Source organism: Schistocerca cancellata, chromosome 5 (assembly GCF_023864275.1).
Source record: "Schistocerca cancellata isolate TAMUIC-IGC-003103 chromosome 5, iqSchCanc2.1, whole genome shotgun sequence".
Lineage (NCBI taxonomy): Eukaryota > Metazoa > Arthropoda > Insecta > Orthoptera > Acrididae > Schistocerca > Schistocerca cancellata.
The window spans coordinates 294,034,585-294,061,376 of NC_064630.1; the positions used below are offsets into that span (position 1 = coordinate 294,034,585).

At 39.2% G+C, this 26,792-nt stretch overlaps 1 protein-coding gene across 3 annotated transcripts in view; it reads right to left on the minus strand.

The window, feature by feature from the left end:
- Positions 1-25,068, minus strand: part of LOC126187654 (protein D3-like) — a 63,431-nt gene extending 38,363 nt beyond the window's left edge. The window contains exons 1-4 of one of the 3 annotated variants that reach the window (XM_049928864.1): positions 24,935-25,068; positions 20,514-20,615; positions 13,290-13,410; positions 13,037-13,174 (exon numbers count right to left, since the gene is read on the minus strand). In XM_049928864.1, the coding sequence (XP_049784821.1) occupies positions 13,037-13,174; positions 13,290-13,410; positions 20,514-20,615; positions 24,935-25,036 (463 nt within the window). In that variant the 5' untranslated portion in view covers positions 25,037-25,068. Of the gene's footprint in view, positions 1-13,036; positions 13,175-13,289; positions 13,411-20,513; positions 20,616-24,504; positions 24,662-24,934 lie in introns of those variants that run through there. The other 2 variants (XM_049928865.1, XM_049928866.1) reach the window with 2 other exon arrangements.
- Positions 25,069-26,792: the final 1,724 nt, after the last annotated feature.

Consider the following 26,792-nt stretch of genomic DNA (forward strand, 5'->3'; position numbering starts at 1 on the left):
GTTCAAGTGTGGCTTCCTTCCTTGGTTAAGAGTAAATTTTTTGGTGACCACCCCTTTGGTCAGTCATGAGATAAATTGTTTCGATTGGCTTCCACTCAGAGATTAGGGTAACTCAGGAACAAGCATCATTAAGCTTTAATTTTGTATACCTCTAGTCTTTAGATTTATGTGAAGGAAGCTTCCTCACAATTATTCTGGTTAAACATTTTTAATTTTCCTTAAATACTGGGCTCTTCCAGCCACTGGGACATTTATACAGACGTGTTAGTCATTGCCTTACATGGATGTGTTAGTCATTGCTGAGTTCAATCAAATTAAGTTTTTTAGCAGTGGCAATAATTGCCAAAATGCTGTGGTGGAAGTTGCAGTAGCTCCATGTGGATGATGATGATGTTTGGTTTGTAGGGCGCTTAACTGCGTGTTTATCAGTGCCTGTACAAATTCCCAACCTTTGCTCAGTCCAATCTTGCCATTTTCATGAATGAAGATGAAATGATGAGCACAACACAAACACCCAGTCAACTCGAGGCGGGTGAAAATCCCTGACCTCGCTGGGAATCTAACCCAGGACCCCATGCTCAGGAAGCAAGAGTGCGACCACGAGACCACGAGCTGCAGACAGCTGCATTTGAAAGGACAAGTGGCATAAAACAGTGGAAGGAGATACCGTGGTGGAATGAAACATACAAGTAGATAACAGAAAAGTAGAACAAAGCCTTCAGGATGGTTCCAAGAATAGAACGAAGTAGCAAGAGGAGAATATGAAAAAAAGAAATTGGTAAATATGTCATTGGCTGTGGAGAGAAGAAAATGGATGGAAGAATGGATAAAGATGATGGAGGAAGATAGCAAGGAAGTAAAAAAGTACTATCTGGAATGGTCAAAAGCAAGACAAGACAGTTGAGACAGGATGCAACAATGATGGCTAAAAATGGAAAAGGATCACTGAAGATAATTTGGAAGGAGTACTTTGAGCACTCGCTAAATCCAAATGGCCTTGGATGTGATAACTGTCTAAAGAAGGTAGAAGTAAACTCTTGGGGGGTGGGGAGGTGGAGGGGGGGAGGGGGAGGACCTAACATGGAAAAATGGAAAGAAATGGAAATGGCACTGGCCAAGATGAAAAAAGGAACAGCACCAGATGTGGACCAAATAATTGTGGAAATGATGAAGGCAGTAGGGGAGGCTGGGAAATTATGTCTGCCTCATGTGATGAGATTGGTGTTGGAGAAGACTCCGAAACACTGGAAGAGGGCACTAATTGCCCCTACATTCAAGAAAGGAAATAGAAAGGATTGTAGAAACTACAGGGGAGTTACACTTGTACCACACTGCACCAAATGCATGGAAAGATTCTGGAGAACAGAATCCAAACAAGGGGTGAGAACAATTTGAGAGTGCAGCAGCATGGTTTAAGACCTAGCATGTCAACTGCTGCCTCAGGTTTACAGTGATTCAGTTCCACAACCACCACTATGAATTTTGGGAAGACCTCATGATGGTCTTTCCCAATACAGAAAAAGGCATTTCTTAGTGTGTGTGGCAGAACGGTCTGGGAAGCACTAGAAAAACACCAAGCTGAAAAATGGACAAGAAGAATGGAGGAGATGTATTGCGGAAGTCTGAGCTGTGTGAAACTGGGAAATGAAAGGATGGATTGGTTCCATCAAACAAGTGGTATGAAACTGGGCAGTGCATTGTCACCTCTCTTCTTCAGTGTGGCCTTTGATAAGATACTAACTAAGGTGGCAGAAAAAACCTGAGAAAAGATAAAAGCAATGGTGTTTGCAGGTGACTTGATGATCTGGGGAAATGGAGGAGTAGATTCCAGAACAGCTGGATGCTTGGAAAGAAACTGTAAGACAGTGTGAAATGAAATATAATTTAAACAAATGTGAAATCCTGGCTAGAACAAGAAACAAGGGATCCAACTATCGGAATAAGGGCTGGAGGTGAAGAACAACTGAAGCTGGAAAAGGTCAAGTACACAGGAAGTGTGTAAGAGGAAAATGGAAGAAAAGAGAGATCAGTGAATGCAGCAGACAGGAAGAAGCTTTCCTGCAAGATGTTAGGATCCTCATTTGTAATGACAATATCCCACAAGAAAGCAAAGAAGTAATATGTACAAGTTACTGCATCCCAATAATAACTTCTGCAACTGAAACATGAGTAATGAAGAGAAGATATGTAAGTAGGTAACAGGCATGTGAAATAAAGTTCCTCAGAAGTAGGATAGGAGTAACAAGGAGAGAGTATGAAGAATGAAAGGATAAGGGAAACATTGAAAGAAGAATCCTTGTAGAGCAGGATAGAAGTACCAAGGTTAACATGGTATGGGCACTTAAAAAGAATGGAAAACTAGAGGATTCCCAAGAAGATACATGAGGTGGAGATGTGAAGGAAAAAACCAACAGAAAGAGAAAGGTATAGATGGCTGAAATGTGTGGAGGAGTGTGTTGAGAAAAAGAGACAAGGACTAGACCAGATTGAACATAGAAATATGGTAGGAAAACTGAACTGTATGACAAGGCTAATGTTGCAAACAGATTGAGCCTAAGGCTGAAAACATGATGATGATGATGATACCAAACAGTTTACTTCCATTAAATTAAACTAGTTAAATATTTTAAATTTCTTTAAAGTATGGGGCTCTTCTTGGCACTGTCTTTCAAGTCATTACTATATTGATGTTCTTAATTACATCTATACTCACTGAACAAATCTGATCTTTACTAACTGTTATCTCCTTTTAATACTGGAGCATGACTGACTGCTTTATTTGTTAGCATTGTATGTCTAATTATTTTAACAAGCATATTTTAGAATTTTCCTGAGTCTTGATTGTCAATGTATTTGTGAAGGCAGCTGAAGGGAGGCCGTAAAGCATCATTCTGCTGTGAAATTCCGTCATCCATTGTACTGTCTACACCACTGTAATAAAAATTTGTTCATAATTGTTTGTGTTGTTACAGCTTTTGGATTATTGTAATTATAGTTTAAATAAATGTGTTATTTTTTTACTGACTGGATTTGTGTCTATGATCATTCCACATCTAAACTGTTATTTGATGTTTACAAGTCAAGGTGCTCAGGTTTCATCCAGGATTGAACCATAATTATAAATTTACATAACCTGGTTCAAAAGGCATTTCTTCCAGAAAAGAACATGTTTCTTCAGCAGGAAAGAGCAATGACAAAAAAGTACCTCTTCAGAATTGATTCTGGTAAGAGGAATGTTCACTAAATACAGGAAGACTGTAGATTCAGTTCTGTGTGGCTAATCTCTAGAAACCTCTAAGCAGTACAACCCCCTTTTTACATACCCACATTCTACATTTTTCTGCTTCTTACTTTCATTTTTGTTGATCCCAACAGAAGTTCTATTCTCTCAATACAATGTTTTCTCATGCTTTCCCATCATAAACGATTCCATATTACAACATTTTCTGCATTTTAAGTCTTCTTTTATGTTATGACAACCTAAAACATTGATTTTCATACACATCTCTGCAAAAAGTGGATTCTATTCCAGCTCAAAGTCAGCCTTGGAACAAAGCAGAAAATGCTGACTATACGCAAAGTTATTAATCATTTAACTTTGTGTTAGCGTGCTAAGCATGATTTTCACTGTTGGTGTGCTAGGTCACAGCCACCTGAATTATAGGCTTGCATTGTTTGGAAGAGTGGGAAAGTAAGCTGAGACACTGCCTTAATGATAATAATGATCTAATGATAGTGACTCTAGTAGCAACCTTCTGTCTGCTCACTGTGCATATCACAACAGCCTTAATTTCATTTCAGTCATTTAAGCAAATAAACATTGTGTTTCAAGACAGCCGTTTCAATAATGTTCGTTCACGAGTCATAATTACCTCCCATGAAATTTGCTAATCTGCACTAGGCATGCAGTCTTAGACTGGTACAACTTGATGTCAGACGAACATTCCTCCTTCAGATGCTCCACAACAACAGTTCTGGCCTCCCTCTCTCACCCAGGACATCCCTGAGCAGAGTCACCCCTTTGTTGGCAACAATGTGTAGATTTCATGCCTCCTGTTGTCTGTTTACTAAACTGCCAACTTCAGTATTTTAATCACTATTGTGTTGAAAGTTTTATTTAGTGTGACTTTATAATGATTAGCAATGATAAGTCTCACATTAGAAAATGAATACCTTTTTAATGTGGTTTAATGAAAGATTTATTTTCCGTGTTTTATTTGCACCATTTGACATGATCGGGATGAAGAGAGAAACCCGGATGCATCTGTATATGTCAGCACCTAGCCATTCCTTTGTGACTGGTGTTTTGTATACTGCAGAGAGATAAGTAGAGCTAACTGCTGTTCCAATTAATCATTTCAGATTTTTTCAAATCAGCAATATTTAAATTGTTTTAATTTCATATTTTGAACAATATAAAGACAATTACACACTAAGAGTAATTTATTCATTTTTGTTTGTTGTGTTTCCTATACTTTCCTGTATTTCACACTTTCCTACATTTTGCAATTTTTTGGGTCAGTCTGATGAGAGGGGGTTTTACTATAACTTTGAGAATTGGTGCAAGATATTTCACTGCAAGAATGCCACATGGACAAATTAACACACATACATACATGCACTATGCCACAAGTTCAAAGTGAAAAGCAAATAGATATACTGTCACAAATACTGTAATACTGTCACACATACTGTAAAGTAGGTCTAAGATTCCGTCAAAGTGAGCACATATGAATTAAATGTAAAAGACTTATTCAGCAACTACACATACTTCTGCTGTTTGGGCATGTGGTTCCAATATAAAAAAGAAACCTTGCATTCCTTTACCAACTGACCATTAAATTTGCACCAATAGCATAGATCTCAAGTATACATATACGCACAACAAACTTCAGTAAAGTGCACGCACAGTGTACTTTGAACTAATATCTGTATCTCAGCACATCAAGCAGAATTACTGTAAAAGACATTCTGCATTTTCTTTTAATCATCCAGCAACGATATTTTCCTGCAGACAAGAGCAACATCCAACAACAACCAAAAAATGCTATTTAAGTAATAGTATGCATCCTAAGAATATGGGTGGTCCTACTGCACTTCTTTTGGACACATTCTGTATTTCTTTCACTTCTATTGAGCTTTCGTTTCAGACATTGTCAGTACTTCAAGCCAATTACATACTTGAGAAGACATTCTTGATTGCCAGATATGGTGTATCATAGTATCACAACACTCGCAAACTAAAGACAAGCTACTCAACTATTTGCTAAATAATGTGTTACTTCTGTTTCCAATAACCATAATGGTGCTTGGAGAAAAATTGCTTTCCCTCTAACAGTGTCCATGCATGAGCAATCGCTCTGTAATACTGTGTATCTTTCCTTAGGCCTTGCTTTTAAACAAGAATGATGAGCCCTTTTCCCATTTTGTAAGACTGTTCACTGTGTTAGGGGATTTCACTTAATATTAGTTAAGAAAATGACTATCTATGTAGTAATTTTGATGTAAAATGCAATAAGAAAGCTGTCTACATCAGCTGCTTTTCAAGACTAGGAGCACTTATTTCAGTTTCACAGATCTGTATATGTGGCAGTCAACCATTGAAATAGTTGCATTTTCCTCATGTGTGAAATACTTTAAACACTAGTTTAATATTTTGGGTTTGTATCAGTTGCTTTCAACTTTGGCACCAGATGGATCCATGAGTAACTGGATTGAACTTTTATAGTGGACTGGACTTCCTCGGACTTTTCACCAAGCTGTGACTGTTACCTATAAGCAAAGCCCTTCATGGAGCTGCACAAGTTGCTTTTGCGTGTCCTCTGTGAGTTCCCCTGCATTCCCTTGTGAAGCAATATCATATCAATTTCTGTTTTCATAACATTCAACTACTTAGTGCCAATAACCTAAAGTTGGTCCTTGCCTCTTATTACTTGGTATGAATTTTAAGTGGAGCACAATTAACAGATTAGAGGTATGGAAGAGAATTTTATTGTCTTTTAACATACAATTTCCAGTTATTGACTTTATGTACGGGAAACTTGTCAAAACACAAAAACTGGTTTACAATTTTTCTTATAGTATCATTAACATAATATACTGTACTGCATATTTAATTAACTAAGCAATTAATAATTATTCTTAGAAAGTAACACCTTTTAAATATTAACAGTTTATGTTTAAAAATGAGATTGACAGGAAGTGTAAAATTGCCAAGCAGGAATGGCTAGGGGGTAAATGTAAGGATTTGGAGGCGTATTTCACCAGAGTAAAGATAGCTACTGCCTACTGCAAAATTTGAAGATATCTTTGGGGAACAGAGAAGCAGCTACATGAATATCAAGAGCTCAGATTGTAATCCACTCCTAAGCAAAGACGGGAAAGCTGAAAGGTGGAAGCAGTATATCCAGGGTCTATACGAGGGAGATGAGCTGGAAAAGCAAGTGGACATACACCTACTCTCTCCTGCTCAAATTTGCAGTTTGTCATTCATGAATTCTTCTGCTGAATAGTAACATTCCTGCACTAGTTTCTCATATAAGCCATGGCTATGGATTGCATGTTTTCAATTCCTCATAACTAGAATGTCAGTATACTCTGCTCTACAAGAAATATCCGCCTCTTATGTTGGTTGTCTGTTAATGCTTTCAGCAACACTACTTCTTAAACCTAGTTTACATGGCGACATTTGGTTGCGCCATTCGTTGCATGGAATGAGTTGCACGCAAATGGTTTCATATTTGACTGTGGACAAGGCAAAACCAGTATACACTTTAGTTTCATCGTTTTGTGGGTTCCTGAGTCGTGTCTGAAGTGAAAGTTTTGGCAGCTGCACGTCGCACGAGTTGTGGTGGAGTTAAAAGCTTGTTGTGTGGAATCGCTGCATGAGAGAAAAAAAAAAAATAAGAAACGTGTTTTGATTCATGACCGGATGAAGAAAAGACGTCAGCTCGGTTGCTCAGAATCCTTGCTGAAATAATTTGTAATGGAAGACCCAAGAAGTTCTTTTAATATCTTAGAATGTCACCAGAACTGTTAACATTTCTTCTAAATAGAGTTAATTATGTGATAAGGAATAAAGATATTGTAATGCATGAAGCACTGTCGCCACAACTGAAATTACGTATCACATTGCATGCATTACAACTGAGAACACTTGACATGCTATAAGATGCAGTTTTAGTTGGTGATGATGCTTTTTTATTAACACCAATAATTATTAACAGTAATGATTATTAACATTAACGGCAGTATTCATTTGAAGCAGGCCGCATTAAGAAGAGAGTGGTTTGCAAACTACTCTCTTGAAGACAGATTTGTACAGTAGCAGTATTTAAAAATTCAAACAAATGTGAATGGGGAGCACTGCTGTGACATTTTAAATAGATGAATATTGAATAAAGACTGTAGCTTCTTGATTTTTGTAGCCTTCCCTCATGCCAACAATATTCCTTTAAGAGTCAGCTAACTTGAACAATGGGATTTTAGTCTTGTAGACAAGAGCATCTCTACAGCTAGAATTACATTTGCTTGTATTTTTATTAATTCAGTTGTATATGTGCTCCTAATCCAATAAATTTTGCCCTGCAGCTCAGATATTATCGAATTAGCTATGTTCCAATCGCATGTGATGCTCTCAGGAGCAATGGGATGGAAGTGTTGTGTTGTCCTAATTATCATCATTTCATCCCCATTGACATGCAGGTCGCCAAAGTGGCATCAACTCTAAAGATCTGCACCCAGCGACCGGTCTACCCAAAGGGAGGCCCTAGCCAAATGACATTTACATTAATTGGCAGACAGCAAAATTTAAATCAGTTATTGATCTTCCTTTCTTTAATCCATATTGTTCTGAGTTTTTCTTCATTGAAGGGTCAAATCATACACAACAATTCTTTCATAAAGTTTACCGACTTGAGGTGTTACAGTGATACCTCTATAATTACAGCATTTCTTTCTATCACCTTTCTTGAAAACTGGGATTCTGATGCCTATTCTCCAGCCAGCAAGTACTTCCACTTCTTTCCATATCGTAGAAGAGTCTATAGATCCATTGTTTTCCCACAACTTCATGGCTTGGCTCATTTCTCCATTCATTTCACCATCAGCCAATTTTCCACTCTTGATGTACTTCCAGTCATATTCAACACCACTATAAGTTTCGTGTATCACAATGTCCAAGTCAAATGGATGTTCTACAGCTCTGTCTTCTAGGATACACCGTATACAGTTTACGTTTATCAGTTCGTCAACAAATGACTTTCCAGTTTCTTTGGTCATATCACCACCTGTAATGAGATTTCCACCATTGTTAGGTACTAACTATGTTCCTTATCTCTCTTACTATTTTTCATCGTCCCATATAGCGTTTTCTTATTTTCATTAATACCCCCTCTCAATTTCTCACTCTACTTGTTAATCCACTTCTCTAATTCTTCTGTAACAACTAGTCTTGCTCGATTCTTATCGATTCTGTGGAGTTCCTTATTGTGGTCAGTTCAGTCTCTGAAGTGTTTTCTAAACATGTTGCTCTTTTTCAGGAGAGCAGTTCTTGATCTGCCGTTCCACTAGAGAGTTTTCTTCAATTTTCTTGTGCCTGTGGTTTGCCTATAGACCTTCCCAGTTGCAGTAGTAACTGTTCCATTCCTCTGCAAATGTTTTTGTATTTGTCCTTGGAAGTGCAGTCTTGATGTCGTCTTGGAACTCTACTACTTTACCACTGGCCTTCAGTTTCCACACCCTGCATTTTCTTCTCCTGTGCCCTTCTTTCTTATTTAGTTAACTTACCCTCAAGCAGCCAATGAGGAGTCTGTGATCACCTTTCAAGAAAACACTAGGGATCGCTTTAGTATCCAATAGTCTATTTTGTAGTTGTTCCTCTATCAACATATGGTCTGTAAGAGACTCACTTTTTCCATCCCATCCATACCTTGTGATCTTATGGCTTTTTCGTTTTACCGAGAATTCCCTATCTCAAAGCTGTACCTCTTACAAAAGACAAGGAGTCTATTACCTTCTGGGTTTCGAGGACCATATCCGTGTGACCCTTGAGTATACTCGTACCGAATCAACACATCCTCCGAAAATATTGTAGCTTTCTAGCCACAGGCTCTGTGACACTGGATTAACAAGAAGACCAGCAGTTATGACAGGAAGGTAGTGAGTCAGATTCCTAATTCTGTAGAACTATTCAATTTTGGCCAATCAAATTTTTGTCCACCGGTACAACTGTCTCCTATACGAAATAAATATCTGTTTCACTGAGAGTTGCTTTCAAAACAACCTGTGTCAAAGTTTCACTAAAAAATACAAAAAATACAAGAAAGTGGGAAAGGACAGGAAAGGAGATCAACAAAGTCTTCTTCATTAACCACTTGACATATGTTTAAATGATTTATAAGAAACACAAAGCACCCAATTCTGAATGGCCAGATGGAGATTTAAGCTGCAGTGCCTCAATCACTCATTCACCAAATATAATCAAATGGTATTTTATCTCCAAAGCCAAAGAGAGAAGGCTGGTTTGCAGAGCTTATTGCAGTATCTTGTTTTCAACAGACTGAATTTAATTGCATCTTTCTTTGCTCTGTAGCACCAACCAATAATGTCCACTGTTACATTTCGCCTACCATTGTTTGAAGCTTGAGAAGAGGTGGCTTGTGAGCAAGCAGACATGCCTGTGACACTCCCTCATATCTCAGTAGCACTATATGACAGCATTTTCAAACCATCAATACAAGCTCTCTCTTGTGTAATCTGGAATTCAGTCATTATCTTCTAGAAGAATACTTAAAACCATACGAATCATCTGCATCTGTCCAGATATCTCCACTTGTATACTGGATAAAGCAATGCCATATCAGTGTCAAATAAGCTCCAGTGACAGACACTGTGCCTTCTGTTAAAACTTTTCATTACTCACGATATTTTTAAGCACATGGTGCCCCCGCCCCAACACTTCAGCTGACAATTTTCTAAAGCACCATATATGTGCTATCTAGCGATAAAATACTGCTCTCAAAATGAAGGTGATACCAACTTTGCCTGGCCAATAGAGTACAAGAGCTAAGTATTGATACTTTAGATGAATTACGACTCTTACAAGGAGAGCTTACAAGCTCTCGGATTTTGGTAATTTTTATATTTATGGTACATTAACTTCAGAACTCAAATACCATTCTACCAAAGCAGTACCATACAACTCTAAAGTTGAGAAAATCAACTTTCAAATTTTCCTGTCATCTTTAATTCATTAATACTAAGAAATTTTTTGAAGTGACTGTGTAGCTTTGGGGTACAAAACTTGTCTACTATGTGGGCGGCTTTGGTTTGATTCCTGGCCGATGCAAATTTTAGACAAGGTGCACATCCTACGATCATTACCATGAAGCATCAAATATATAAAGATGGTAAAAAAGGTAGTGGTCTCAAGACTTATCACTAGTTCAAGTCTAATTTAGGTCATTACATTTTTTTTCCATTCTTTTCCAGTCAGTTCGAATACTACATCATTTAGAATCAAAATTCATCTAACTGATATTTTTTACAAAAAATGCACATCATCTTATTTGTAATTATGTACTCATCACAAAATTACAGTTTTCATCACAAACATAAATTCTTAATTACCTTTTTTTCATCTTTATGTATTTCACTTCACAGGACTGCTAGTACAACGTGTGCCATTTTTAAAAAATTTACAACAGCCAGAAATCAAAACCCAGCTACCTGCTTAGCGCACATGCATTGAGCCACACAGTCAATTGAAAAGCTGTCTTAGTTTAGTGGGTTTAGTGAATTACAGACACTTGGAAAACTTTGAAGTCAGTTTTCTCGATAACTTCACAGAGTTGCAGTGATATGATTTCACAGGTTGACATTTTGAGTGCTAAACTTCACATATCATAAATGAAAATAGATTACAAAAATCCACTTGCTCTGTGATCTCCTTGTTAGTGCACCTACAACAGCTATGAGAAATTCATGTTTCTTGAGAACATCACTAACAATACAGGATTACGCAACAAATCTTTGAAATATCCAGTACTAAATGTTTGCACTGATGCAATCTGCATGCAATTTTGCATTCCTTTCACAATTTTCATCTATATACAAATACTTCAGCCAGTGAATTATAGCTCCAGGTAATTTTATTAAAACAAATAATTGTAGTCTAACAGTATGACATATTTTCAAGAACCTTCACTATGCCTGTGATTCAATGTGAACACAGTAAATATAAGGACTTCTACGGGTTGTAGAGAGGACTTGTTAGCAGATAAAGATTTCATAAGGAACCCATGTCTGGAAATATACAATTTGGCTATCAAATAAGCTTGAAGGTACTATCACTTTCACATCTCCCATTTCACACTATGCACATAAACTGAGATTAACAAGTGGTCATCAGTTCCTATTGTAATTACATCATCACACACCATTTCTGCCACACAACAACAATGGCTGCTAGAGATGGTATGTGCTTTACGCCACCCAGTCAAGGAATATTTACGGCACAAAGGAACTGCAGACACTGGCATGGCACAAAGGAACTGCAGACATTGGCTGCAAGTGGGCACTGAATTAAATCTATGCGGAACGTTGAAAATTTGTCCCAGGCAGGGATTCAAACCTGAATCTCCTGCTTACTAGGTAGATTCGCTGACTACTGCATCATCCAGACACAGCAGCCATTGCAACTGCATGGAGTACCTAAGCACGCCTCCCATCATACCCAAATTCTCAATCCATCCACACACAATCAATATAGCACCCCTTGCCCACTATCCTCATTACTCGTGACATTTCGCTGAGTCCCGTAAGAGTTTGAGCCTGGTGAGATCTCACCCCTCCCCCCCACCCTTATATATAAGTGGTGTCTGTCCTTATGGACATGTCCAAAAGGACAGACAGCACATATCATTAGACATTTAGTTTGAAAAAATTTGTTTCAAACATCTCAGCAAAGTTTGCAAGTTTTCCCCCAGTGTAACTTCTGCCATGCCTACATGACCCAAGCTGGCTGCCTCTCAGAACGAAGTCAGTCCTGTCCAGTTAAAACTGCCGACTAGTGGCACCTTCAGCTCACTGCTGAATTTTCTGGCAAATAGTGTGCATGGAAGGCAGGTCACATGTGCTCACTGGAGGGTTCTGGATAGCAGAACACAGCTGCTTCACTATCCTGAAATCTTGACTGCAGCCAAAGTAGACATCTCTTGAGCTTTCCAAACTTCAGAGCAGATGGCCTAGTGCTGTCCGCCTCTGTCGCTGCTCACTATGACTGGCCTCCACCCATACTGATGTAAACTACCACCTCCCCTCAATTTCCGACTCCTTGACTAATGGCCACCCTGCAACTTCTCCTCCCAAGAGTGAGCACTCATCCCTCCCATTACTGAGAATCTACATCCCAAGTTCAATGAATTTGGCTCTTTTACTTCAAACAGCCATCCCTTCCACCCTCACCCCCTGGCCCCATTCTTGCCACAGGTCACCTCCACTTTCTGGAGGGGGACCTATACAGGTACATTTGCATCTATGAGGGTTGACTATGGTGCTCCATGTATGTGCTCCACTCTCAGTTTTCTACAGGATGTCAAATCCGACAACAAGTACTTGAAACTTTGTCCATTCCATTGGCTCCTGCAAAAGCACACAGGTCAGAACTCATTGCCTCTGCTGTGTGCATACTGTGAAACACAAGATTTGAAAGTGACTCAATCTTCGACTTCTTTTACATCCGAACAGCACATTTCAGGACATGGATTGCTTATCAAAAGTTAATCTAGTAATTTCCCCTACAACTCCTAGAAGCCTCTCATAGGGATTGTGAAAGAATAAGCAGCTTCCTATCACTTCAGTTATTCATATTGTTTTACTCTCTCTTTGTTACACATTACAATACTGTTGTTATTACATCCCACCACTCTCCAAAACTGTGGTTCATATTTTTTGACGATAGATTTTTCCATGTACGCAAAAGCACAAGTTAACAAAGCCCAAATATTAACATGGCTAAGGTAAAGGTTTCACTTACCACTACCCTTTGGTGGGCCAGAACCAACATACTCAGAAAGCGTCTCTCCAGCACTAATATTTGAGCCTGGAATGTTGACCACAAGCCAATGATGCCACTCACGATTTTTTGGGTCCTTTCGGCTTGGAGCATCTGGGTCTGAAACAGTTTCACATCAGAAAAGATCATAGTTATTCTGTCATGCAACACTTGAAGACTAAAACAAATATATTTTGAAATGTTTATGCCAGTGGTTCGAGAAATGGTGGCATACCTGTCATACAAAGAGTGTAAAAAGCTCCTTCCTCTGCTTGCCAGGTAACAGTTGGCATATCCTTAACTTGAGTTGGTGTCAGTTCATTTCCCAGGTTAACTTTGTGTGAACCATAAGCCACCTACAAAGAAAAAGATGCTAATCAGTCCTGAAAGATCTTGACCATATCAGAATAGAAAGCTTAAAATAAAAATTAAAAAAGTATGAGACATGTGAAAGTATTAGTCAATAAAACAATCAAAACTCAATACAAATACACAAAATTTCAATGACACGGTCCATATTAGGCAATATCTGGAAACTTACAAAAATGTCAAAATAGTGGCCACACCAAAAGCAGACAAAGATATATCCCCACCTAAAGAATTATTGACCAATAAATCAACTGGTAGTCATCTCAAAACTATTTGGGAATCTATATTTGTAGAGACTACTGTGCATACAAAAGCGGATATATTCTCCCCTAGGAATCTGTCATGTGTCGGTGTGAGCATTCCACAACTTCTCAAAGTGTGGGGCCGGTGAATAAGGTTAGGAACACACATGCACACTGGGAAGTCTTCAGCTACATTGTCCTGGGTACATCTCATGTTTCTGACTCTTCTTCAAACTTTTGGATTGCAGTGTATCAGTATCACACATTCCCCACACATACAAGGTGCTATCCAAAATTTTCGGAACTGATGCTGCCATCTGTTGAAAACCTTACCTTTGGGCTAATGGTCACCATCACCCTCGAAGTAACTCCCATCCGTACGTATACACCAGTCCCAGCGCTTCTGCCACTAGTGAAATGTTTTCTGGAAGTCCTGTTCTTTGACGGTGTTTATCATCACCAGCGATGTATCTTGAATCCCTCTAGAATGTCAAACCAACGGCCTTTCAACTTGAGTTTCAGTTTTGGGAATAGAGTGAAGTTGCAAGGTGCCAAATCTGGCTAGTACGGTGGGTGGGGTACAACCGCCATGTTGTTTTTTGCCAAAAAGATCCTGGTGAGCAAGGACGTGTGACAGGGCGCATTGTCGTGATGCAGCAACCAGTTCCTTTGAGGGCAAAGTTCGGGCCGTCGGCGGCGCACGTTTTCACGGAGCCGTCACAAAACGTCACAGTAGTACACGGAATTCACTGTTTGGTTGGGTGGGATGAATTCTTTGTGCACAATTCCCTTGGTTTCAAAGGAACGATGATCATGCTCTTCACTTTGCTCTTCACCTGTCTCACTTTTTTGGGTCTTGGAGAGCCCGGGCTCTTCCACTAACCGTAAATTCAGCTCTCGTCGCTGGTGATAACCCCTGACCAGAAGGATGGATCATCAGATGTGGTCTGACGAAGGTCCGTGCACACTTCAATACGCTGTGCCTTCTGATCAGCAGTCAAGATCGTTGGCACAAATTTTGCGGTGACACAATGCATGCCCAATCCATCAGTAAACATTTGTTTACTTGTCCCATAACCAATACAAACTTCATCCACAAGGTCATGAATGGTTCGACTTCGATCCGCACGAACCAACTGTTGAAGGTTGGTGACAATGTCTGGTGTTGTGCGGCTAATGCGCCTTCCAGTGTGAACATCATCTTCAACATCTGTACGGCTGGCCCTGAACTGAGCATGCCACTCACACACACACATACGGCTCACGCTCTGTCCCCCAAACACTTGTTGTATCATTGCAAGGGTCTCTGTAGCACTTTTCCAGAGATTCGCACAGAATTTGATACATATGCGCTGTTCTGTTCACGGATCCATCGTAAAATCGCCACACACCAAACACAGAGTATTACGGAAATTGCTGTGAACACACAACATGTCCTCCCAGCTGAATGCCATTCTGCACACTGACTCCTCAGATATGCAGCTCTCACCACCTAGCGGTGCAAAATTCTCCTCCTACTACTACTACTACTACTATACTACTACTACTACTACTATACTACTACTGCTACTACTACTACTACTACTACTACTTTCCAGATGGCAGCACCAGTCCCAAAAATTTTGGATTCCACCTCATATATCCTAGCACAGGATCCATTCATATTGCAACATCAATGCTGGTGCAATTAGACCAACTCTTATCAGCCAATGCAGGTAAAAGCCAAGGTATTATATGTTGAACACACCATTCAACCTAAAACTGTCACAGTTTATGAAAACCCAAGACAATGGAGTAGTAGTACATGTATCTTGCAGTCATGCTGTACATTTGGTTAACATGGTGTCAGCATGTATAACAGAAACCATGGGGCATGTACTGATTGCCTCAATTTCTGATAATTTTAAAATTAGGCCAGCCACAGCTAAAGTAGTTATGTATATAACTGATTGACCAATTAATACATTATAACATGTACTTATTTACAGTTGTTGAAACTATTAAAATAAGTTGTTGTTGTGGACTTCAGTCCAGAGACTGGTTTGATGCAGCTCTCCATGCTAATCTATCCTGTGCAAGCTTCTTCATCTCCCAGTACCTACTGCAACCTACATCCTTCTGAATCTGTTTAGTGTATTCATCTCTTGGTGTCCCTCTGCGATTTTTTACCCTCCACATTGCCCTCCAATACTAAATTGGTGATCCCTTGATGCCTCAGAATATGCCCTACCACCGATCCCTTCTGCTAGTCAAGTTGTGCCACAAATTTCTCTTCTCTCCAATTCGATTCAATACCTACTCATTAGTTATGTGATCTACCCATCTAATCTCTAGCATTCTTCTGTAGCACCCCATTCCGAAAGCTTCTATTCTAATCTAACTGCTGCAGCATCACCCAATTTAATTCGACTACGTTCCATTATCCTCGTTTTGCTTTTGTTGATGTTCATCTTATATCCTCCTTTCAAGACACTGTACATTCCGTTCAACTGCTCTTCCAAGTCCTTTGCTGTCTCTGAGAGAATTACAATGTCATCGGTGAACCTCAAAGTTTTTATTTCTTCTCCATGGATTTTAATTCCTACTCCAAATTTTTCTTTTGTTTCCTTTACTGCTTGCTCAATACACAGATTGAATAACATAGGGGATAAGCTACAACCCTGTCTCACTCCCTTCCCAACCACTGCTTCCCTTTCATGTCCCTCAACTCTGATGACTGCCATATGGTTTCTGTACAAATCATAAATAGCCTTTCGCTCCCTGTACTTTACCCGTCACCTTCAGAATTTGAGTGTATTCCAGTCAACATTGTCAAAAACTTTCTCTAAGTCTACAAATGCTAGAAACGTAGGTTTGCCTTTCCTTAATCTATTAGGGTCAGTATTGCCTCACGAGTTCCAACATTTCTACGAAATCCATACTGCTCTTCTCCGGGGTCGGCTTCTACCAGTTATTCCATTAGTGTGTAAAGAATTAACGTTAGTTTTTAGCAGCCGTGGCTTATTAAACTGATAGTCCGGCAATTTTCACATCTGGCAACACCTGCTTTCTTTGGGATTGGATTATATTCTTCTTGAAGTCTGACGGAATTTCGCCTGTCTCATACATCTTGCTCACCAGATGGTAGAGTTTTGTCAGGACTGGCTCTCCCAAGGCTGTCAGTAGTTCTAATGGAATGTTGTCTACTCCGGGGACCTTGTTTCGACTTAGGTCTTTCAGTGCTCTGTCAAACTCTTCACACAGTATCATATCTCCCATTTCATCTTCATCTACATCCTCTTCCATTCCTATAAACATCACCCTTGTATAGACCCTGTATATACTCCTTCCACCTTTCTGCTTTCCCTTCTTTGCTTAGAACTGGGTTTCCATCTGAGCTCTTGATATTCATGCAAGTGGTTCACTTTTCTCCGAAGGTCTCTCTATTTTCCTATAGGCAGTATCTATCTTACCCATAGTGATATGCGCCTCTACATCCTTACATTTGTCCTCTAGCCATCCCTGCTTAGCCATTTTGTACCTCCTGTCGATCTCATTTTTGAGACGTTCGTATTCCTTTTTGCCTGCTTCATTTACTGCACTTTTGTATTTTCTCCTTTCATCAATTAAATTCAATATCTCTTCTGTTACCCAAGGATTTCTACTAGCCCTCGTCTTTTTACTTACTTGATCCTCTGCTACCTTCACCATTTCATCTCTCAAAGCTACCCAATCTTCGTCTATTGTATTTCTCTCCCCCATTCTTGTCAATAGTTCCCTAATGCTCTCCCTGAAACTCAGTACAGCCTCTGGTTCTTTCAGTTTATCCAGGTCCCATCTCCTTAAATTCCCACCTCTTTGCAGTTTCTTCAGTTTTAATCTACAGTTCATAGCCAATAGATTGTGATCAGAATCCACATCTGTCCCTGGAAATGTCTTACAATTTAAAACCTGGTTCCTGAATCTCTGTCTTACCATTATATAATCTATCCGAGACCTTCCAGTATCTCCAGGCTTCTTCCATGTATAAAACCTTCTTGCATGATTCTTGAACCAAGTGTTAGCTATGATTAAGTTAGGCTCTGTGCAAAATTCTACCAGGCGGCTTCCTCTTTCATTCCTTACTCCCATTCCATATTCACCTACTACATTTCCTTCTCTTCCTTTTCCCACTGTCGAAATCCAGTCACGTATGACTATTAAATTTTCGTCTCCCTTCACTTTCTGAATAATTTCTTTTATCTTGTCATACATTTCATCAATCTCTTCATCATCTGTGGAGCTAGTTGGCAAATAAACTTGACTACTGTGGTAGGCATGAGCTTAGTATCTATCTCGGCCACAATAAATGCTGTTTGTAGTAGCTTAACCAGCACTCCTATTTTCCTATTCATTTTTAAACCTACTCCTGCGTTACCCCTATTTGATTTTGTATTTATAACCCTGACCTGAAGTCTTGTTCCTACTGCCACCGAACTTCACTAATTCCCACTCTATCTAGCTTTAACCTATACATTTCCGTTTTTAAATTTTCTAACCTACCTGCCCAATTAAGGGATCTGACATTCCACGCTCCAATCCATAGAATGCCAGTTTTCTTTCTCCTGATAACAACGTCCTCCTGAGTAGTCCCCACCCGGAGATCCGAATGGGGGACTATTGTACCTCCGGAATATTTTACCCAAGAGGACGCCACCATCATTTAACCATACAGTATATTAAAATATAAAAAATAAAAAACTGAATGAAAAGTCCAACAATCCGCTGAAGCTCTTTTTATTAAGGTCTACTTAAATAAATACACTACAACGGACAATTGAACTTTTCATTTAGTTTTTTATTTTAATAGTTTTAACACTTGTTGCACAGTGTGAATTGCTCAACTGCTGAATCTAACTTCAACAGCTGACATTAGTAACATGCCGACATAAAAGTCTCTGTATGAGACACTGTGTAGCTAGTATGTTGTGCAGCTCAAGTGTGTCATCAGTGTGCAGGGTTGTGGGGGTTAGGGTAGTAGGATCAGGCTGGAGCAACCATCTACTACATGGTGTCAATGGCCAGAGGTAGTCAAAGTCCACAGTGCAGGGAAAGGAGGTGGTAACCTCTATCATCACATGAACAACTGAAGTAAGGTGACCACTAGTGCCCAGTAACAAGGAGGGAGAGGGAATATTCATCTGCATCATACATCATGGAGAGATAACATTTTGGGAGTAGCTGTCATATGACAGGGTAAAGTCGATATTACTTATTTCTGACTTCCTGGCATACGAAATGATCAAAGACCATGAGCTCTTAGATCTTATGTTGACTTCCCGTGATGTGGCAGTTTGTGATCTGGAGAAGGATACTGGGATGGGGAAGGCAGAGGGAGGGAGGGGTGACACTTCTAGAAATTGTATACAGGGTGGATCCTCATGAAGTGATCATTCGCGATCTCTAGAGATAGCTTCATTTGTTGTGCAACTAGATGACGTATGGCCAAATTTCACACATTTTAAGCACCTTTTCAGGAGCTTGCCATAGGTTCTGCAGCACTCCAATAATCACAACAGTAACTTTTCTGGTGATAAGTCACCCCGAAAATCCAATCTAACTGCTCCATAGTCTATTTTGTCATCTTCAGGCGCTTACTGGACCAAACACACAAAATGGACACCCAATCTTTCCACATTTGTTCACAAACTGTAATCCATTTGAAGTATTGTATTAAGTCCCTGTGGAAGAAAACATATTTAGGTCCTAGAGTAGGAGGAGGAGGGGGGGGGGGGCAATAGGCATAAGGGATGTTGCCAAGTTTATCAAAATGACAGTGCTCATGACTTAGCACGAGAAGAAGTTTATATCAATACACAATCATTCCGCATTTTGTTCATTGAAATGCCTTAGCCGTTCTTGTCTTAAATTTACTCCACCACAAATAATGGCTTGGTATTTGGGGATGATTCACAGCCAGCCCTCTTACAGATCAGAAATTGAGGAACAAATATCTTTCTTTGTTTAACATGTTGGCTTCCATTTCAATTTGTAGCTAAGAGGAAAATTTATTTGGTTATATCCCTTCTCTGTAAATAAGTTTATGCATCTGAGGAGACCGCTGCATTAATATTGCCGGGCACAGTTAGTTTGAGTCTCTTCACTCTGACTGTTCTACCAGGGTACTATCCACTATGACCACAAGGGTCATCACCCCACCAATGTAATGGTAACCAGAGATGGATTTCATTGGATGGACGACATAGTGCAGAGACCTCTAGTCCCAAATAAGATACACACACCTGTCCAATCTTGGGGGAGGGGTAACAATTAGCCCCTGAATAGTCTGGGGGAATAACACTATGTAGGTACCTGATAATGCCACACATGGAGTGGTTACCATTCTGCGTAGTGGATGAACTACTGGAGCTAAAATTTTTTAAAGATATTGTGCAGTTCAAACCCAGTACCTGTAGTCACTCATAAATGAACCATCACATAATTTTAATGGTTACGGAAACAAGATAGTCATTACTGCTATTATAACTCATGTCACAATGGCAGGTGGCTCAAGCAAACATACAGGCCAAAGGAAAAATGCTAGGGGATGTGGTTTGCTTACTCATGTTGGTAAGTGTTATAAAAAGCCACAGAGGAATATGAATAAAAGTGCATCAACAATCAAGTTTGTTCACTCCATAAACCTTTAGGAGAGCAGTTACCACCATCCAGCAACTCATGGCAACAGGTTGGTAACACCTGGAAATTCAGTCACTGTACCACATACACACATTTTTTTATACTCTCACTCCTATGGAACATTGCTACAGCAAATCCATATACTTACCATTTTGTCCAAAACAATGTACCAGTAAGCAGGAGTAACTTACCTCCAAGACCTGAGGAGGGGCCTTATCAATAACATCAGGCGCAACTTGGTGCTTATCCATGCTTTTTAGCTTACAGCCCAAGCTGAAGAACCTGTTGTTATCCTGAAACCAATCAGCAAATAGAATCTATAAAGAGAACTTCACAATAAAAGTGTATCAATCATAAGAAAGTGGTCTACATAGTGGGGTAGTGAGCAGGGAAATTCAGGTTCAATGTCCATCATCAACCAAATCAGACTGGAAAAGCAACATGCAGGAAATTTATTGTAACATACTCAAAGGAACTATACTAGCTAAGATGGGGATGGTGGAAGTGAAAAAGGGTACTCAGACTAACAATGAGATGGAAAGAGAGGGGCAAGAGAAATGTGTGAAGAACTTGGGGGGGGGAGGGGGGGGGCGCTGTTGCAGGAAGATAGGTGGATACATGAAAAGATAAAATGTAATGGAATTGGGGCACAAGAAATATGGGGGGCAGAATCGAGGCACAGGTGGTGTGGACGGATGGCTTGGATTGACTGGGTTAGAGGTGCTGCAGAATGGTATGAAGACAAGTTAAAAGGATTGTAGGTGACATGTTGGAGGGAAGAACAAGATTTTATGGTCAGGTGAGTACAGAATCGTCAACACAAAACCAAAATACAGATACTGCAGAAAAGGTCCAATAATGAATGAGAAAATGGTTATTATGGTGAACTACGAGGAACAGAATGCTAAACATAACATCAAAACTGAGACAGATAAATATTAAGTTAAGACCCACCACAGTGGCACATGTTTCCCTCTCCACAAGCTCTCTCAATCAGGAAAATTTTGAAAAGAATGTTTGATGAGACAAAAGAATTAATTCAAATACATTCAGTGAAAGAAAAATTTAATTGTAATAACGATGGGGAATGGGACTAAACTGCAGGAAAAGAAAGACTAGCAAAAATAAATAGAAGGAAAATGTGGACTAGATGGGGGAGGGGGTGGGGGAGTGGGAGGATGGGATTGAGACGGATACTTGGAAACCAGATTATAAACTCCAAAACAAGCACAATTTATTTATTATGGATTGCTGATTAAAGATGAAGACATCACAGAAAGACAGGAAATTAAGTAGCATAATTATGTCTTGGAGAAGTTGAAAAAAACAAAAAGATGTTGAGAGTTCTATTAAAGGAAGAATTAAGCAACTAAAAACTTAACAGATGCAAGGAATGCGTAGCTCTGAGCAAAATAACTGATGATGGTCAAATTAGAGAGGACGTAAAATGTAGACTGGCAATGGCAAGAGAAGCATTTCTGAAAAAGAGAAATTTGTTAACACCTAGTATAGATGTGTCAGGAAGTCTTTTCTGAAAGTATTTGTATGGAATGTAGCCATGTATGGAAGTGAAATATGTATGATAAATAGTTTAGACAAGAAGAGAACAGAAGCTTTCAAAATGTGGTGCTACAGAAGAATTCTGAAGATTAGATGGGTAGGTCATGTAACCAATGAGGAGGTACTGAACAGAATTGGAGAGAAGAGGAATTTGTGGCACAACTTGACTAGAAGAAGGGATCAGTTGGTAGGCCACGTTCTGAGGCATCAAGGGATCACTAATTTAATATTGGAGGGAGGCTTGGAGGGTAAAAATCGTAGAGGGAGACCGAGAGATGAGTACACTAAGCAAATTCAGAAGGATGTAGGTTGCAGTAAGCATTCGGAGATGATGAAGCTTGCACAGGATAGAGTAGCATGGAGAGCTGTATCAAACCAGTCTCAGGACTGAAAAGCACAACAACAAAAGAAAATAAGCTCACTGACAAAATACTAGTTACTCCATTACACAAGCACATTCATCAGTTTTAGAGTGGTGTAGAAGGTGCAGAATTGGTAGAACATCTTCATGTGACACTCCACTACTTACTTAAGTCTTGGCACTGAATTAATGTGTACTGCCAGTTGGTAAGCTTGTGTGGATTCTATGCAGTAAGATGGATTGACAGCGAGGCTTAAAAGAATGGCAGCAATGAACGATTGTGCTGGAATATGGTCATGATCGCACCCTGAAGTATCCAATTTGTTTGTGTATCAACACAGACTGTCCAATGAGTCTAAAATGTATAGTATTAAAGTCACAGCCATGTAGCATGTCGCAAGAACACTGATGATAAAAAAAGTCCTAAATAACAGAGAATACAGACGAGTGTCACAGCTAGCAATGAAAACTGGTTTCAAATCAGGCAAGTTGCTGTTGTCAGTGAATGCAGACCTACTTCAACCCGTTTCAGTTTGAAATTTGTACAGAAAATGCTTGCAATGAACATTCACAGTTGGCGGCCTCGCAGGAGATGCCATTGCTAACAGTGGCATAAAGCACCACTTCTTCAATGGGACACGCAGTGCACCAAGTGGATAGTAGTGGACTGAAGGCTGCAGTCTAAGTCATGATTTTGTTTCTTTTCAAATTATACAAAGAATAGAATTTTTTATACCATTATTTTGGCCCGTTCATGAAGTTACTATGAACATGAACCAGGTTGCTTGCATATTGGACGCCCCTGCATTTTTCAATATGTCAAGGCAGTAAACATTAGGCTTCACAACCAGTCAATTTGCTACCACAAACGGATTTTCTCCTTTCCCACTCACTGGCTTCGCCAAATCACAACCTACTTGTCATCATCCTACTTGACCTCAACCTCTGGCTGCCCTAAAGAGCAGTCTGTCAACACAACCAAGTTTTTGGGGCAAGTTCAATACCTAACTTTAGCTAGAGGTTTATCTGAACATTCCCATTAACTTTGAGTTGCCATTTCTTCTGCCACTTGATGATGAGTATGCTGCAGACTCTGACCTTCGAATATTGCAGCTACTGTGTTCACAATGGTACATATATATGTTCCTTGTTTGATGACCACTCAAACATTCTACTGCACCTAGACTGATCCACAAAATCAAAACCACTGGTTTTAGCTGAATGTAGCATACCTGAAGAAAATTAAGGACTCTGTCGCAGAAACAAGGCTATTATCAAGGGCAGTGTTACAGAGTGATGTTTCTGGGGTGACTAATTTTTTTTTCCAGTGTGTTTATAGAACTGGATCTCATGAAGCAGGCAAAATAGAATACAAGTAACTAAAAATTTAGTACAATTTAGAATAGCAGGGGTGATTAGAGGATACGCATAGCTATAGAAGCTTGCATTACTATGGGAAAGATAATAGTTGGTGTCAACAGGAAAATTAACAGAACCTTTGCAGAAAAGAGCAGCTCAGATGGCAAGCCTGTAATAAAACGAAAAAGTGAAGGATAAAATGTAGAGGGACTATAAAAACGAAAGACACCTAAGGGCACTATTACAGAATGGGAAGACATGAATGAGAGACTGATTGCAACACTGTGAGAAGAATGTGACAGCTGTTGTAAACCTTATTATCCAAGTGGAATACGGTCTGGGCATGAATATTGAGCATCAAAGTGAAACCTAATAAGAATAGAACAAAAATCTGAAATGGTGTTCACAGCACTAAACTGCCAGGAATATTTAACAATTGACCGCAGTTAATCAATACAACACCATCTACCAAATTTCAATTTCTCTCTGATCTTAAGGTTAATGGAAAAAATTAATGCCAAATGAATGCAGCATTGTAAGCCAAAGTTAAAATAGAAACACCAGTGGCTTTATTATATATAATTATTACATCATCAAAGTACCGGGTTGTTTCAGCTATACATTAACTTTCTGTTAGCTGTGTTGATTTAGCAGTGTGATTCGATTACATTCCGTCGATGTATGAAGTATTTATAAAACGCAGCGAAGTTACGATAATAGGCTAAATATCTATAATTATTCAACTGGGCCAAATTGGTAAAGAATGAGTTCTACACTCCTGTGTTCCCTAAATAATAACATGACTCTAATACAAGAACATGTTTTTAAGATATTTTCAAACCCGCTTGCACACATTACCACCGATCCTATATCTTGATATATATTGGAATATTAGTCCTCACACATTTACGTACGGGTAACCAATCGAGCACGCTGTCCCTCTTGGTTGCTTTAATGAAAGCCCCAATCCAGAAAACTAATAGAGATGTAGTCACCAGCTGTCCTTGCAAGTTACATCAACACGGATAACATTTTTTTCCAGTTGTCTAGCCGTTATCTAATAGATAAGATAACTGCGCAGTTAACTCATCAATACCATAACATGCCGACATTGGACTTAACTGTCCACTTTACAATTTTCTTTTACAAAATGTATATCGGTCTCTTGGTATCCACTACTTCTGTACAACATCTGAAACGAAAGCTGGGCACTGAACAGAAAACCGGCGGTCGTCTGTATTGCAATTCATTCCAACTAACCGGATTATTGGTGGCAACAAACTTGTACAGAAAAAATGCTAGAACCTCATAATAAACCAAACGCCAACCTACTTGTGGTATTAACTTCAAAACACAGAAATTGCTTTCTTTCAAAAAACACCGGCTCTTTACGCCAACTGAACTACGGAATACAATCAGAGACCTACACAACATCTTCAACAGTTTCCAAGGTCGATGTCAATCAGAGAAATTCGAGGAGAGGGAATAAAATCATAACAATTTTTTAGATTGCAACCATTTACTTACAAGTGAGAAAATAATATTTGCATTTTATTATCGAGTTGAAACTTGTATCACTTCATACAAAACAATTTTATATATAGCAAATATACATATACCTAACAAAATAATATTTCATTATGAACTGAAATGAAATTATAGTTCAAACGCAGGCAAACTTCATTAATGTGGAACGAGAAAAATTATACTGGTTATACAATAATTTAGTGCTTTGGTGCAGCGGCTGTTAGAAACTGCATTAATAATTAAACAGCAAATTGTACAAAGTCAAGATAAATTTAAATTATTAAAATTATGTGGAATGCCAGTCCTTGGTAAGGACCGACTCAAAAAATGACAAAGAATTTCAAAATTCAAAAGGTGCCAGTCACACAGGCCGTTAACGGAACGGCACGTCTACGTCAGTGTCAAGTAGAGATGGGCAAACTGAAACACGTAAATGTTTCGAAACAAATGAAACAGTACAATGTAATGTTTCGATACGGTGTTTCGAAACAGTGAAACAGTTTGTTTTGTAATCTAATAAATCTACACATTTTATCATCTTTAATGTCTACTGTATAAGTATGTCCATATAAACACAAATGAGGTGTGAGAGCGCTAATCATATCGCAGAAAGTATGAAACTATCACTTAGGCGTCTTGGCAGTTTCGTATTTCCTGCAGCAAATGCGCTGCTTTTGTGTCATGTGACTGTGAGGAAAGCCTTAGCTGAAGACAGAAGAACCACCACGAACGGAACTGGAGGTGGGAGCAAACTGCAGAAACAACATCGCTACTGGGATTCCCACATTCCATTAGTATGGCTAATATACCCATCCTCCTAATTTCCATGCACACAAAGGGAATCATTTTGGATAATAGACACAGTGACTATAGACTCACAAATAACGCCAAATAATTCGAATAAATAACAAAATATAACAGAAAAAAAATTTTTCCAAGTGTTTCGAACCGTAACTATGAATTTACGATGCTTCCCGTTCACCATTACACCATTACACTGTCAGATTGCTTGCAATTATACCTGTCACTCTACGCCTTTTTTATTTAAAATGTTGTCTTACTTGCGTTTCTTAATATGATTACTGTACATGAACAGAGAAGCGTATGTTATAAAAAAAGTGTAATTTAACTGAATGATTTTCACATATTTATTATTTTGAATGCGAATAGTATGCGTTGCTTTATTGTTTGGTTAGTGTTTATAAAGCAGATGCTACGCCATTTCGGAATAGGACAGTCAGCTAGAAACGAAGCTTTATTTTCGGATATCTTGAGCTTCATGCTATTGCTTGTCAAAAGATTTCGACACTCTTGAAAGTGTTTCATGAAGTGGTATGTTGTGTTTCAGTACCTGTGCCGAGCCCGAATCTCGGAGCGGAATGAAACATCACTGTTTCGATATAATTAGTCCGTTCCAGGCGCAGGTGGACTGAAACAGTCTTATTTTGAAACAACGATACAGTTTCTGTGTCTAGCTCGAGATCCGAGACAAGGGCGGAATGAAACGCCACTGTTTCGAAACAGTGAACCATCAACCATAGCCGTTCCGAAACACTGAAACAGTTCCAGGTATCGATACACTGTATCGAAACATAGAAACAGTGGCCTAGAGGTGGGTCGGACTCGTTCATTCCCGTGAACTACTTCATTCATTTCACTCTTT